A 16,670-nucleotide genomic window follows, 5' to 3' on the forward strand; every position below is an offset into this window, starting at 1 on the left:
TTAGGTGCAAGTAGGCAACTTTGGAATGAAACATGAAAAGTTTGAATTTTACATTTCAAGTGAGGCTGTCATTTTCTTCATTCAGAAATGAGAAAATGTCATAAAATGTGAAAATTATTAAAACTTTCCCCCAATTCACCCAGGTTTTAACAGAGCTTTGGAATTTGATACCAAACACTAGGTGATGAAAAGTAATACTGTATAGAATTGTGTCTCATTGTGAAAGGGCCTAGGGAAAGCACTGGGAAATTGCATAGAAATCCAGCCTTTTGGAAGTATTCAAAAAGCATTATGGTTTCTGAATTTCTGTGTGCTGTTATTTTCTGTTCCCACACAGAATCGAAACTTCTGGATTTGCTTTGAGATTCCTGCATTGCAGGGGGTTGGACTAGATGACCCTCATGATCTCCTCCAACTCTACAATTCTATGATTCTGTTACATAATGAAATCACATCTGGTCAAGTAGCTGGATGCCCATGTAGCTTTTCCGTTTTTGTACTTTTTTGTTCACAGAGAAGAAGCCTATGATCTGACAATGCTTTGGTATGTGTTTGAGAAGGAAATTGTGTGTAATGCCAGTGAATATTTCTAACACTGATTTTCACAATCCCTGTTTTGTCTGATGATGGATTCTCATGAGACAGAGATGCAAAGGAATAGTGCTGCTTACGTGTATGATTTTGAGAGAGCTGAAATTAGGAATCTGGTGCTTGCTTGCTTGTTTCTCCTCTGACTCTTTAACTGTGACTTTTAAAACCATCCTTTTGCAAAGATTGTGGCAGGGTAGTACCGTAGTATACCTTTCACTATTTTGGCTATGTCCTTGTTATTCTAGCAAACAGTGTGCAAGGTTGCACCAATTGGGAATCCCTGAACCAGAGAGCATTCCAGGCTTTATTTCCTTGGCTTTTGTTGGTTTAACATAGCAGGGTATTTGTGTGTGCATGAATACAAAGTCAGTGGCAATATTTACCCTAATACAAAAGGGTGGGGGGAGCTCTGCAAGGCAGTAGAAGCTGCAAATAGAAAAGCATCCTGAATGTGAAAGGTGGCAACTGTCTTGTCTTTGTCCTTTTGTATGCTTCCTTTGTGACATCTGGCAGCAGAGCTCTGCCATAGCAACTAAGCACCCAGGCTGGGAAAGAAGAGGACTGGAATTGGAAGAAAGGCAGGTTTTCTATCCCAGGTCTGCTCATAGGAAGCTGCCTTATACAAGGATAGGCTATTTGTTCATCCAGTATTGTCTGCTCTGCTATGACTGGCAGTCATTTTCCAGGGTCTCAGGCAGGGAGTTTTTTACTCACCTACTACCTGATCCTTTTTTTACAACAGAGATGGAATCTGAGACCATACAGTTATGGTTCCTGTCCCCTGGTGGCAGTAGCGGTGCTATTGTTGGTCAAGGAGTCACTACTGTTCTTGGTCTAACTTCCTGCTGCATTTCAGAGCCAGCATGGTATGGTGGTCAAGAGTCCTGGACCTGGGAGACCAGGGTTCAAATCTCCACTTTGCCATGAAGCCCCCACTGCATGACCTTGGGGCAGTCACTAGCTCTCAGCTGAGCCTACCTCCCTGGGTTGCTGTGAGGATCCAATGGAGAGGGGGACAAATGTGTACGCCACCATGAACTCCTTGAAGAAGGTGGGATATAAATGTAATAATAAAACAAATATCATAATAATAAAGCCCCATTTATAATTGCATTACAGGTGCAGCTTACAGAACTGTGTTGTGTGCCATAATGCAGTGATAGAGAGTGGAGCCGATATCAAGGACTGCTTGATCGGAAACAGCCAGCATCTGGAACCCAAATGTAAGCAGATGAATGATCTTTTAACTTTACCACTGTTTTCTAGAAGGGCTACTATTCCTCATCCATCACCATTTCCAGTATTTATCCTTTCTCAACTAGACCAATATGGATAAGTACACATGATTAGCCAATCAGTGAACCCAAGAGAGTACATTGGTGGTAAAAGCAACATCGTGAAATGGATATTATTTAGAATCCTGCCCCAAATGTAGACCATAGCATACTCAAAATAGCTCTGTAGTGAATAAAAGTTATCCTTAAAATGATGGTGGTCCTTAGATCACACACAAGTGTCAGGCAACACAAGGAGTTACTAACTAACTAGCTATTGTCACATGCCCCAGATCAGGTATGCTTGGTGGCATGAATACAAGTGGGAAATTAGATTGTGGCCATTTTGAGGAGAGGGGTTGTCAATATATCCATTGTTGCCGGTCTATAGTTTGGTTCATAAATTCTCATGGCACCAATTTCAGCAAATAATTTGAATTATTTGAAAGTACCTCCTAAAACATATGTGCCTGTAAAATGAGTTTGTGCTCAGAGGATACGCAGCCTGCCAAGTTGGACCATGCTGACTCTAACCTTTGAAAGTACTGACAATAGAAGTTGTAGGGACCAACATGCTGCCTTGTGCCTGGAGCCATGAAGCACACACTGGAATCAAGGTGGAACATACACACGTGAAATAAAAAGTAGCCTAAAACAGTTTTGCTATAATCATGAGGTGCATCAAAAACTGTTCCCTACAGTACAAGGAGCTGGTATTGAAGTCTTAGCAACTGCCCATCTGAGCTGGAGAGCCCATGGTTGATGAAGGACCAGCTGTTCAAACTATCTTCTCTGAAACCTGGGTTTTTAAATGAGTGAATGATATGCTTGGGATGTGGAACTGTGACAAAAGCATTGCACCCAAGTGGTTAATTTGTGGTAGAAATGGTTGGCTTGCCTTCTCTCTCAAGCTGATTTTTAGGCTTTAACTGTAACGGAAAGGCTGGCTGGATTTGTATACACTGTGTATGACCCGAGTTGCAGAAGTGTTTACACTGTGTTTTGTCATTTAATTTGGACACTAATGCATTTGGTTCTCATGGGCATGAACAGACACCGCAAAGGCTTTCTGATCATAACGATTTTGTCATTATTTCTTTTACTTGTTTAAACCACACTATCCCCCACAGTGTAAGCTGGACAATACTTCAAAGTAATAAGTAATGAATCTTCTAAATTCTGCCTTTTAAAAGACCCTCATGCTCATCCTGGCCATGGATAATTTGTGCAGGCTTGGACTTTGTACGGTTGCTAGAACTTCCAAAGTGAGGAGCAGCCCCAGAAATACCTATTTATATTCCTTGACTGTTTGCTTTACTTACCCCAGTCAGAAGCAGTATTTCCTGTTGCTAGCAATTGGAGCTATTGCCACATCCCATCAAGAGTGCACTTTGCTTCCACTATTCCATTTTTCATGTTCCATATTGAAGGGAACGCAAGAGTAATCTAATTTTCCCACTCACACAGGCCAAATCTTCGAGACTTAGCATATCCCTGGGGACATGAATGGAGCAATCTTAACCCCCAACCCATGCTGCTGGGTGCAGAGCCGTCTTTCCCTTAGTGGCTCGTTGCCCCAAGGATTAAAGGCAACTTAATCCTTCCTCATGCTAGAAATTCTTTACACTCAGCTCTACGTAATACTCAGTTCTGTGTTTCTGACCCTTCCAATTCTCTGTGATGCTGCTGCACTTCCTTGGAAAAGCCATCAAAGGTCCAGTGCTAAGGATTTGAACATACTTTTTTATTTTCTAATAGATTTAGAAACTTAAGAAATAATATTTTTCAAGAACAGATGGGTATATAACTCTTTTTGGCATGCTGCTTCTTATGGTTTTGTAGGTCTTAAACAATTTGTTATAGTCATGAATCCAAGACCTGCAAGCATTCATCTTTCACATGCCCATTAAATATAAAGTCAGCTTTACAACCCGCCTGGCACATTTGTTGTAACCAATAGCTAGCAGTAGCCTTGTAATCCAGTTTTACCTTCTTCAGTGGAAACCAAGCTGAAGTTAAAAGGCTGCTTGTCTCCTTGAAATGTAAAACGTTTCTCTGTTCTTCTGTAATAATGATCATACTTTTGCAGAAAGGTCAAAAGAGATCAGACTCTGAATGCAGAGGTCTATCCTGGACTAGAATCTATCACAACAGGAAACTGCTCTGTGTGGCCTGAGGTTCTCTGTAAACAGCCCATGTGAGTCAGAGACCTTGTTGTTAGCTGTCCAAATCACTGCATGACATTTGTATAATCGCAACTGTGCATCTGGAAGGCCTTGGAAATTTAACTACAGGGAACTGACTTTAGGAGCTGTGTACATGCAGCCTACAGTGGCATCTCCATATGGGTGGCTCTGCAGAAATATAGAAAAAACACATTGCAAGAACCTGCAGTCCCATTCATCTCATGTTCTTGTTTCTTCCCAACTCACCTTCAGAAGTGGGCTGAGGAGCCCTGGATATGCATCTGTCACATATGCACCTGAAAATGCTGACAATGCTTTCCACAATTTTTCTACATACCATACATTTTAAAAATATTGTTTAGCTCTGCTTCACAAGCATGCCATTTTTTCCTCTCTCTTTATTAAATTTAGGGACTTGGTTGCAAGAGTAGCAGGCCAGACTTGATGAAATCTCTCTTGCTCAAATAATAGTACCGTAGGTACCCATAAAAAGACAAAATATAGACTGACGTGAGCTAGATATGAAGATATCTAGATTCTTGCTAATTCAAGAAGATTGTTGTTTAACTCTAGTACTGTTGGTTCATAAGAAAATAGATCTCCCTTGTAGCAGCTTATCTGCAACATGTGATTGCAGAATCAGTGACAGACACCTTAAGAGATTGCATATAGCCCTCTCAATGAGACAGAACCACTGGAAGGGAAGGCCTTGCCAGTCTGTTCTTTAACCCTTCAGGTGGTTCTTGTGGTTCTCAAGGGAGACATCGTTTATACCTGAGCCAGCAATGAACACTGGGAACTGCCCAGGGGCTTGCTCTGATCTTTTTTGTCTTGCCCTTGACTTGACGAAGGGTCTGTTTATCCGCTATCACTTTCCCATCAAGCCCCAACAGAACATGATACCACGTTGTGTGCAGTGATCTCAAGATTCAAGTGCAACAGTCTTTGAAGTAATGGGATTTTGATGCTCCTTTGCAATTCCTTAAATCCTAAAATATTAGTCTTAGAACTCTTCAGTTTTTTCCTTCTCAGTTGTGGAGCTCTGCTAAATCAGCAAACCAATCTCCCTTCTGTTTCTGGGTACAGTAGGTCCAGCGGGGTTTCTAGGTTTGGTTCTGGAATGGGGTTGTCTCATACCAGCATTCCTTCCCTTTGTCTTGGCTTGCAGACTCTTGGAGAGCATTAAGCTCCTGGGTTCTCCTGGCACATCTACTGACTTTGTTCTACCCAGCAATAGAAGGGACATGTCTGTCCTTCTTCTCCATCTGTATGCCTCCTGGACTTCATCTGCTGGCTCTTCTTCCATTCGTCTAAGTCATGGGTACCCAGCTTGTTCATCTTCAGATGTTGTTGAAGTTCATATCTCATCAGCCCCAGGCAGCATGACCAGTGGTCAGGGATAATAGAAGTCAGAGTCCAGAAACATCTGGAGGGGGTGCCATTCTGCCTTCCCCTGGTCTAAATGCATGAGGGGCAACCTATCCAAACTGAACCAAGTAAGCAGCTTTCTTCAGGGATCTTGAGCATAGTTGCTGCAGCTGTTCCACCACCTCCATCATGATCACAGAATATGTCTAATTTGTCAGAAGCGCGGAAAGGTGCTGAATTCAGAACTTTGAGGCAGAGCTAGTGATTTCCTGCTACAGCTAGATGCATGGATATTCCAATCCTCTAGATCAGGCATCCCCAAACTGCGGCCCTCCAGATGTTTTGGTCTACAACTCCCATGATCCCTAGCTAACAGGACCAGTGGTCGGGAAAGATGGGAGTTGTAGTCCAAAACAGCTGGAGGGCCGAAGTTTGGGGATGCTTGCTCTAGATATTTGCAGAAGCAAATTCCTCCTGTTTTGCCCCTAGTTGCCTTGTCCATTGTTCCTCTGTAAGACATTTACTTTCTTGCCCAGCTACCAGCACTTACACCAGAAGACATCAGTCCATAATTAATATTGGTTAAGCAAGACTTTTCACTATGGGAATAGCTTTCTGGGGCTAACTAGTCCCAAACTGGGGCTAACTAGTCCCAAACTAAGTGGTTATTGTCCAGGCAGAAGTCTCAGATTGTTTTCAGTGAAAACGTTTTGATAATAGATATTTTGGCTGTTTACCCAACAGGTGAATGCAACAATAGGGATTAACTACGTTTTCCCCCATTTATTACACCTGGGAAGACCCAAAGGCACTCAGCGCCTTACTGACCCACCCCATTATAGTGAGTGCATCAACTAACTAACAAAAGTCTCCTATTTAAATGGAGCATTGCATCCTAGGAGCTGCAGTTGCCCCTGTTGATGGCTAAAGTGTACAATACCATCCACCACATTAGGCCTGTGAGGCCACCACTGAATTGTCTAAATAAATCCTGAGCAGAATAGAGCAAGCATTTATGAGAAGCTCCCACTCCCACTCCCAACACAAACAAACCAGCCCCGCACCACCTGTTTCCCTTCTCCCTCACCACATGGAACTTCCGGTCCCCACCCCACCTCCTGACCTCTAGCTGCAGCTGCTCCCTGCCTGTGGGTATCCCCTCTATCCCACCTACCATCAGATCAAGAGAGAGAAAGGAGTTGCTTTTTGCACTAGCTCAAGCCACCCAGAGAGTGTGCTTTTTCATCTATGCATTTCTGCAATCTCAACCCCACCCTCTCCTTTCTTTTCTATTTTTTATTGTTATTGTTATTGTTATTGTTATTAATTCATCTCTGGCTTTTCAGGAGTGCTCATACACAGCAGAGTATTTCATCACTACTGTATAATAGAACAGGAACTCTGTGCCAAAGACTGTTTTCTATTTTATTTTAAGGGTTTATAAAACAGTGTATGTAATTGAGTGAGTAAACTGAACGTTTTCTGGAGCCCCTGAGGGCTGGAACTTCGTGGTGGTCCTGGGTTTTGGCCCTAGCCCCTTCTCTCTCTTCCCACACACCCTTTCTCCTCCTCCTCCTCCTCCTCCTCCTCCTCCTCCTCCCTCTTCTTTTACAGCTTAGCTTTGCCATCACCAGCAGCAATCTGTCTGGAGCTAATTGAGCAAACAACAAGGAGATGCTTTCATATTCCCCCTGAAGGCAGGGCTCTCCAGGACAGATGCTTCCAGTGAATAGCTGCTGTCCAGTGGAGGAAAGCACTTTGTCATGAATGCCCAGTGCCATGATGGAGTTTTGCTGGGACTGAGTCATTTCTGTCCCTGTGTTTATTCAAATTGCAGTTTGATTGCAACAGAAGTTCATCAGCCTTCTAGAGCCCAAGCTTTCTGTGAGGGGCTCTCTCTCTGCGTTTCCCAAGGAGTTTGCTTGTTGCAGCACTCTTCTGTTCCCAGCAGAAATTCCTGCGTAACAAGTGACACATTTTCCGAGCCCATTCAGGTTGGAGCACCCAGAACAAATGGGCCAGGCAATGCTCCCTCACCAAGCACTAATCAGACATTTTGATGTGGCTCTGGATCTGCTTGGCACAGATGCTCTCAGTCTGAAACAATTGTGCCAAGCAGAGCCCAAATTCTGGGACCCTTTTGAAAGTACCTTCTTTAATCCCTCTCTTTTCTTTGCGGCTTGAATGCATCTGTAACCTTGCCAATGGCAAATAAAAGACAGCCTGGTAAGAAAATTTTGAGGAGGTGGAGAATTTGCAAAACCCTATATGGGTTTTAGAACAGGGTGAAGCCAGCTGAAAAGAACTGCCTCTCGACCCGGGATGAAAACTCCCATAGAGCCCTTTTGTTTCTGCTAATTCTGGGCCCACTTCTGTATGGGGCTGACAGAAGAGGGTTCAGCCTCTTGCCAAAGGGAGGTTGGTCTGGGTGGGGTCGAACTGTGATTTAGTTTCTACAGCATTTCCTTCCTTTAGGCCAGTGTGACTCCATGCTTATTTCCAGATATACACCTGCCAGCTACAGCTGCTAGTTGATCTCTGCCTTTGTTGCATGTGGCAATGATCGATACTTGTAAGCACTCTCATTCAAGGCACCACCTACTGTTTGGTTAGGTACCTGCCTCAGACAGGAACAGATCATTTGTTTGCTGTGCTTAACTTGCAAAAGAATCTGTGCCCCTCCCCCTCAAAAATAAATAAATTCCTTTCTGAATTGGACAAGGCATAGGTTTTAAATAACTCATTTTTTTTTGAAATATGTTTCTCTTTCTCTCTTACAGCTAAGCACATTAATGAAGTTATTATGGGTACTGAACAGCTGATGGAAATCTGAATTTGACAGATTTAAAAGAGGGTTTTCTGGCTGCCTGAGATTGTGGCATGGCTAGAGCCTGCAGTCCTGTTTCATGATCTGACTCCTAGCATCGTTGACACCGGTATCCTCTCCAGCTTTTAACTTCTTATTTACACCTTAATAAATAAATATTTACAAGAACATCTCTCTGTTTCCTCTGTGTGACTCTTCCCTCCCCCCCCCCCCCGTCATATCCTCCCCTCATTGACATGCATGCTGCCTTGCACAGGGTGATATTGGTTCCTGTAAATCCAGTGAATGCTGTGTGTTGCCAACCAAGCTAAGAGCAGGGACCACACAGATTGTACTCAGTCAAAAGAACAGCTTAGCTGATCTCACTGTGATGAAAGTGCCAACTTTGTGGGTTCCAGTACCTTAAAAAAGCAAGATAGTACAAGATGATTCAGTCTTAAGGCTAACTACACAATGTTACAAAACGATTAAATAACAGTGGGAGGAGAAGCAGTAACTGCAAGGTGATAAACAGTGAGAAAAATATTCTCTGCTAAAAATCCACTTTGATTCTGAATTAACTGGTCTCACTCAGGCATCTGTGCCTATCGTCCCTAAAATTGTCAGTACAAAGCACTGCAGCCCTCAAAAGGCAAGCAGAATGTTGGGGAAAGAGGATAAAATATTTCAGAAACCATACATACATTAGCCCAGCAGTCAGTATACTAAGAATTGTTTAGGTGTCTGCTGACTCCACCTTAAAAGAATATAATAAAACTGAAAGATCTACAGTTAAAACAAGATGGTCATGAGTATGGAATGCATTCCATGAAACCAAGGGAATATTTTTTTTGAAAATGGACAGAGGACAGGAGAGAAATGGTAAACCTGAGTCCAGTTTAAAATCTCCTAAGCCTCTTGAAGGTTAAATATTGATTTAAATGTGAATATTACTATACCAGCATAGTCATGGTAAAACAAGCTCCAGTGGAGTGGTATGCATCTAACCCCCTAGCCAAAATAGTTTTATTTAAAACAACACACAATTCAAAATACAATTCCAGGATCATGGTGCAAAATACAAGTTCTTGAACTTTTGTGTGTCAGAAAGAGCCTCCTCACTTCTTAAAATGTTTGGTTCACAGGAATCTGACTAGCAGAACTCTTAAATTGCACATCTAAAGCCTGGTTGTTTGGTCTCTGCTACCAGATATTGGCCCAGAGGAATATTAGTTCATTTTCATTAGACAAAGTAATAAACATGATCCTGATCTTTTTTTCCCCTAAGGGGAGCAGCATTTTTTCCCCATTTAACACAGGAGAATCAAAATTATCAGCCAACCCTGCCCATTCCTTCATAAATTAAAAATAACCACATTAAAGAACTGGCTCCAAATGGAAAGATGTGAAGCAGCAGCTGTCTAAGATGAAAGGCTGCCTGTCTCTCCACATGCAGCCCTGTGCAGCTCTTTGGTCCTCCTGTATGGCCCAAGTTAACCCTGCATATAGTCCTTATAAACTGCTCCAGCATCTAACGTCACATTGCACTTGTGGAAAAGAATGCAGAAGGATAACTTTGTTCCACAAATACCCAGAGAAAACTTAAGCACCCCATTAGCTTTTTAAAATGTAACTAGCGATAGAACTCAAGGTACCAACATATTGGACTACATTCTGGAACATCCTGTGAGGAGGTTAAAAAACAAAAGCATGCCCACATATTCAAGGCATTTTGATGTATGTCTACATAGCACTGATATTGCCATAAACTCTTGAGATCTGTCTAAAGTTCAGGTTGGTGGATTGGGCAGAAGCCTGCAGATCGCAACCGCCATTTTAAAAACTGAACATTTTTACTTTAAAAAATAGAGAATCTCATCCATTGCCCCTTTGTGTTATTCTACTGTAACCCAATGTTGCTCTACTTCATACATAGCAAGATAACTCAGATCATATTCTGATTCATTCTATAATTTTGGGGCTTGCTAAGTACAAAATGTGCATTGCTTGCCTTTGCTGAAAATGGTTCTCATGCATTTAAACCTGTGTATTCGCATAGAAGCAGCAGTTGGGAAAAGATCAACCTTTCCCACTCTCCTAAGTGAATTCACTGAGAAAATCACAAAGGTGTGCTGATCTTAGGTGACACAATATGTCTGTCTTTCGTGTGCAAGTACAGTGGTACCTCGGATTAAGAACTTAATTCATTCTGGAGGTCCGTTCTTAACCTGAAACTGTTCTTAACCTGAGGTACCACTTTAGCTAATGGGTCCTCCCGCTGCCGCCGCGCCACCCACTATTTCTGGGTTAGCAGAGTCTGTAACCTGAAGCGTCTGTAACCCGAGGTACCACTGTATCCTAAATACAAAATGTAAATTGAGAAGTGAGCCTGAGGAGTTAACATCATAGTTTTTTTTGCAAGGTCTTTGCTCCAAGATGACTCCCCATATCTATATCAGATGTTATCTCCTTGTCTTCATAGTCCTGTTTTGCTTAGTGTCGTGAGATGGGATGGGAAGCCTCAGTGAGCAAATTAGAACTGAGGTCCTCAATTCAAGTTTTCTGCTGCTTGCAAGTGCTATTGACTGCTGGAGGAACCGGCTTTTCCTTTTTGCCTTTTATGACCTGCAGGTGTTTGGGGCAAGATAAAAGTAGATTATCAAAGCACAGATTTGCTCTTGATGTAGTCACTGTGTGTGGCAGCAGTGCAATTATGAATAATTCCAAATAATGGTTCCTCTAGAAATCACAAGATAGCTGTTTTAATTTAACCCTCTAGTGATCTGGCAGTGAGATTATGGGGGTTTGCTCTGCACAAGGCTCACCTTACACATCCTTCCAGTAAGAGAGGTGCTTCCTCTGGGTTCATGCTAATGTAGTTGTGTCTTGCAGCAGGCACCCTCCACACGGCTAGTTCCTGCTCCCTTGCATCCTAGCAGCTGCTTGCCTCAATCCTCTTCCAGGTGGAAACCATCAGCTCGAGTCCGTACAACTGCGCAAATCTCTGCAAAGCAGGGGCTTCTCTAGTGGGCTGCTCTTATACTGTAGTTATATCTTGTCTTTATCATTTTACTTATTGTGACCCATTTCCATCACACTTCTTAAGCCATGATACACCGTAGTTCACAGTACCTCCTTCAAAAAGCCCTGGGGCTCAAGCAGCCGCTGCCCCGCCCCCAAACACACACACAGAGCAATCATTTTGAAGTTGGTGGAGCTACAAGTGTGACCAACAGGTCCAATTTAAACATGAAATTATATGGCCACATTAAACTTAAAGAGCTCACACTGTGCTATCAACACACATGACTAGCACCACATTTTCTTTGGCATGGAGTGTCATGCAGGCACATGAGTATCAAAAGAGGCAATAGCCACATCTTTACCTCTTTTTCCCTTTCCCATTCTCATCCCTGCAGATCTGCATGAGGCCAAGTTTGAAAATGTGTCAATTACATGTGGCTGTACTCTTAAAATAGACAGGATGAGGGCTCCAAGACTACCAATACCACATCAGGTGTTTCCTCTTCAAGCATCATCTAGAAAAGCACTCTGCACTGTGGTAAAAAATAGCTTGGCCCAAAAGGACACACTTTTCTGGTGTAATGGGGTTTCCAGCTGTGGGGAAATCTCAGGGATTGCTTCATCCCCCCAAAAGAACTGTAGACCGGTCGTCAGAGCCTAAAGGTAGAGATCTCTCATCAGGGCCCAGGGGAGGGAGGTGGCCTCTAGTGCCAGTGGGTCCATACAGGATGGTGCAGGGAGTAGACCCACCTCCTCCTTGGAACTGTAGATGCCAAGTACTTTACCTCCAAGGAGTCCTGGTCTAGGGCTGACACCTGCCCCCTTCATCATGAGCTGGTAAGGGTAGTTGGCCCATCACACTCTTTCTGTTCAGCTGATCTGAGCCTTGGAAAGTGCACAGAAATGAAAGAGGATATGGAAAAGGCCATTTCTCTTTCAGTTCTATGTGCTGAAAAGCACACATCACTATGCACTTTTTCATCACCACTACCCCGATAGCCATCAAATCACAGATCACAACTACCTCCATTGACTGAACCATCAAAACATGGCACTAAAACGTGGATCTGATACATAGGTCCTTATGGATCTACACATTTTTTTACAAGGAATCCCTGAAACTCAAATGTCAGATCATCTCTGTATCCACAGAAGTGTTTTGTGACTTGTTGTTGGTTTGGATGTCCTATTTAGTAAAAATCATGACGAACCATGAAGATCTGTGCCTTTGATCAATGTTTTTGTTGTGGGTAGCACCTAATCCTTGTGTTTCACTGCACAGGCTACTAATGTAAGCTTTAACTTAAGGCTAGTATAAGGGGGACCCCATATAAAATCATACCAATTTATGAGGATCCATTTTAATACTACTAGATACTTTTACCAAGACCCCATAGAAGAGCAAACTTTGTGTGCATACACTTGTGTGGGGATGTGGGGGCTGGCCTGAGAAAAGCAACCAGAGGGAGTAGTCCACACATTACTGTCCCAAGATTCAAAATGGGCCCACAACCCTAAAGGAAGGTTGGCAACCCCTGTTTTATCCTTTTATTTTCATGGGACTGAAACTTTTATAATCTGTGCTGCCCTTTCAGTAGTATCTAGTTTCTTGACATCTCAAAATGTGATTATAAGACCTGGAGACTGACTTATGGGTTCAGTTCTCTTCAGGGAAGTATTTCTTTCATTAGAAATGTACCTTGTAACTGCATTTGCATTGCATTTACAAGCCAACGGAGCAGAATTGTTCTCCAAATGCTGTGAGGCTCAAGAGACACCCAACGTTTTTATAATAAAATCAACAATATATTTGTTCTGGTGTGTCATATGCTGCCTGTGTGTTCTGATAGATATACCAGCCTATCTTGTGGCAGGCCAGTTTAGCAATGTAATATTATCAGAGTCCCATTTTTGTCAGACCAGTTATGAATGTGTTGGCTGAGATTCCTGTTAGGAATACTGAAGATACAGTAGCTACTCTGCTTTCTGGCAGGAAGGGCAGGGAAACATGGCAGATTGTGCATTTATCACTCTGTCTCTGCAGATGCCCATTTTCCAGCCTGGAAAACTAGATGACAATTTAAAAAATCTTGTTTGAACACAGCAGCAAACTCTAGGTGTAATTTTAAAGCTAGATGTAAAACAAAATTTACTGATGTGCTTTTGGCCCTGGTGGGTGTGTGGCCAAAACCAGCGGCGTTGCCAATTAATTGGTGTAATTTTGCAATGAGTAAATAGCATTTTCCTAAACACACTAATTGCTGGGAAGATATGATTTTCTTCATCTTAATGACATACAGGGTTGTTATAGCTGAAGGTCTAGAAATCTGCATACCGTAGCTTCTATTACATCCCAAGGCACTGAGCTTTCTAGCACGGGATCTACAAAACGTTATGCACATTACACACATCTAAGCAAATTTGCAGCAGCAATTACAAAATTCACATGCTTTGTTTCAGACCTTAAGTTACAAGGTTTAGTGCAGATATCAATATACACATGAATACATGGAGCCATACATTTATACCAACTCTAACTAAGCTGCCAACCCAGAGTGGTAGCCTTTCAAACATATCCCAGGAACTACATTTAGGAACATAGGAAGTTGCCTAGCACTTAGTCAGGACATGGAGCCATCTAGATCCTTATTATCTACCTTGACAAGCAGCAGCTCACAAGGTTTTCCAGTGGGGTCCCTTCCAGCCCTATGTGGGAATGCTGGGGATTAAACCTGGAACCCTTTACATCCAAAGCTGAGGCTCCACCACTGAGTTATGGCTCAGGGCCATTTAAGTCAACGTGCACAACAGCCAAGTGGGATAGCTCAGTTGGTACAGCATGAGGCTCTTACTTTCAGGGTTGTGGGTTCAAGCCCCACGTGGGGCAAAAGATCCCTGCAATGCAGAGGATTGGACTTGATGGCCATCAAGGTCCCTTCCAACTCTACAGTTTTATTATTCTAAGCCAATGTGCACAGCAGCTTCAGACAATGGACATTTGCAGGTATCCAGTGTCCCAGCTCTACAAATGCAGTGAACTAGGGAGCTCAGAGCCTGCTCCAGCCCAGAAGAAGGGGTATGTGCTCAGCATTTCTTGGGAGAGCTTGGACAGTAGATGTTTGTGGACTTAACTGCTTTCCCTGCTCCATGGCCAGAAGTACAAGAAAGAGGCCTTGAGGAAATGGCTCTGGCATGCTCCGTGTGTGTCTACGCGAGGGCGCACACCAGTTTCTGAGCCCTCGCAGTCATTTAGACACTACAACACAGCTGCCAAACCAACGTTCAAACAGAGGCTTCTTCTGCCATTGTCAGGCTCTCAAGAGAGGAAGCACCTGTATATACTCCTCTTCCCCGGTGCTGGTAACTCCAGTTAAGGAGTGCGGCTAATCCTGAAGTAGCAGGGTTTTACTTCATCTCCCAGGTTTGGCTTGCTGTTCTCATGAGAGGTAAAAATATTTATACATCAGCAGACTATGTCCTTACATGTGAGTACTTGGTAGGTATACCTGCGGGGGAATGATACTCTCCAGGTCTCTTAACATCTCTCTGATTAATCTGCATTTGAGAATACAGGTTACCTCCACATATGAGTGGCAGTGGGTCGAGAAATAACTGTTGCAGGCACAACAGACCGGTGGATAGGCAAAGCTCATAAACAGATAGTGTGTTAAGGCAAACTTTGGGTTTATAAGGTATCAGAATTTCTGGGTGCCACATCAACTGGGATGCTTAAGGCTGTTTCAGTGCTGACCATCAAGATAAGAAAGCAAGGAGCTTGTGAGGCCTGCACTTGAGGGCAGCTGAGGAGCCTGCCTTTGGGCCTTTATCATTCAAGGAAAACTGGAGGGGTTAGGGGATTTTCTTGGCTTTTGTATTTTAGCGGAAAGTAAAAGATCTGCCCCCTGGTTCCTTGCCCCCACCCCCCTTCCGCCCCCCACCTCAAGGAAAAGGGCTAGCGTCTGGCCTTGTATGCATAAGCTAATCCTTTGTGCAACATCTAAATGGTTAATTGTGTTTGAGGAAGACGTACAGGCAAATGGGGGGGGGGGAGACCACCCAGCATGAAACAGACAAGAAAGAGCAATCTTTGCAATGTTTAACCAGGGAGAGAGCAAAGTTGTTTAAAAATATTTAATTTACAACATTCCACTCTGCTGATTATAAGCCAGGCAGCCAAGAAAACGCCACTGCGTGTGGGGAACCATCCAGGAAGTTTGCAACAAATTCCTTGGATTGTTTTTAATCTTCCTCTGTCAAGCGCTTTTTAACCCAACCACTGCTACACTTAGGTTGCCAGAGGCCAGTAAAATAAGAGCCCATGCCTTCCTTCTCAAGAATTGTGTTTTTATTTTACTTTATTTTTAAGCAAGCCAGAGCAGAGAGGGAGCAAGCAGACTAGTGGGAAATGGCCTGGGTTATCTATCTATCTATCTATCTATCTATCTATCTATCTATCTATCTATCTATCTATCTATCTATCTATCACATTTAGATTCTGACTTTTTAACAAAGAGCTAAAGGTAGTGTTCATGGTCCTCCCCCCATTTCATTTAATCCCCACAACAACCCTGTGAGGTGGGTTAGGCTGAAAGACAGTGACTTGCCCAAGTTCCCCCAGTGAGCTTCATGACCAAGCGGGGATTTGAACCCTCTTCTCCCAGGTCCTCGACCGGCACTCTAACCACTACACCACACTAGATGTCCAGCTTGAATGTTGGTCACTGACACAGAGGATAATCCTTTTCATAATACTTTTGGCCAGATGTCTGTATCGCTTCACTAGCTGAATAAAGAGAGACTGCATCTTATTTGGCCCTAAAGTGCCAGTTCTGTTACCTTTGCAATGTAATACCATGGTAGCACCTGTCAAGCTCAAGGCCTACGGTAGAGTTACCTGCCATTCCACTCATTTCCACATCGGCAGCTTTTTGGACTTCTAGAGTGGTAAACTGATGAGAATTGGAGGGCACCACATTGGCTACTCCTGGATAAGAGTGTCAGACTAGGACTAAGATGACCCATGTTCAGATCCCTGCTTTGGAAAGGAGCTCACTGGGCGTCATTATCTTTCAACCTAATCTTCCTCACAGGGTGATTGTAAAGATAAAGTAGGACAGGATCATTTATTTATTTATTTATTTATTTATTTAAATATTTATATACCACTGTATCATAAAGATATATCACAGTGGTTTATAATACTGTAATATAAAATCATAAAAACAAACAATAAAATCATAAAGTTAAAAGCAAAAAAGGAATTAAAAACAAACATCATCATCATCATCATTTATTTATTTATACCCCGCCCATCTGGCTGGGTTTCCCCAGCCACTCTGGGCGGCTTCCAACAAAATATTAAAATACAGAAATCCATCAAACATTAAAAGCTTCCCTAAACAGGGCTGCCTTGAGATGCCT

The 16,670-nt window shown here is 42.9% G+C and overlaps 1 protein-coding gene across 2 annotated transcripts in view; it reads left to right on the forward strand.

Moving 5' to 3' along the window:
• Positions 1–8,416, forward strand: part of EIF2B3 (eukaryotic translation initiation factor 2B subunit gamma) — an 80,646-nt gene extending 72,230 nt beyond the window's left edge. For both annotated transcript variants that reach the window (XM_035121471.2, XM_035121470.2), the window contains exons 11-12: positions 1,711–1,814; positions 8,200–8,416. In XM_035121471.2, the coding sequence (XP_034977362.1) occupies positions 1,711–1,814; positions 8,200–8,252 (157 nt within the window). In that variant the 3' untranslated portion in view covers positions 8,253–8,416. The remainder of the gene's footprint in view (positions 1–1,710; positions 1,815–8,199) is intronic.
• The last annotated feature ends 8,254 nt before the right edge of the window (positions 8,417–16,670 follow it).

The sequence above is a fragment of the Zootoca vivipara genome, chromosome 7, assembly GCF_963506605.1.
Source record: "Zootoca vivipara chromosome 7, rZooViv1.1, whole genome shotgun sequence".
NCBI classification, from domain to species: Eukaryota; Metazoa; Chordata; class Lepidosauria; order Squamata; family Lacertidae; genus Zootoca; species Zootoca vivipara.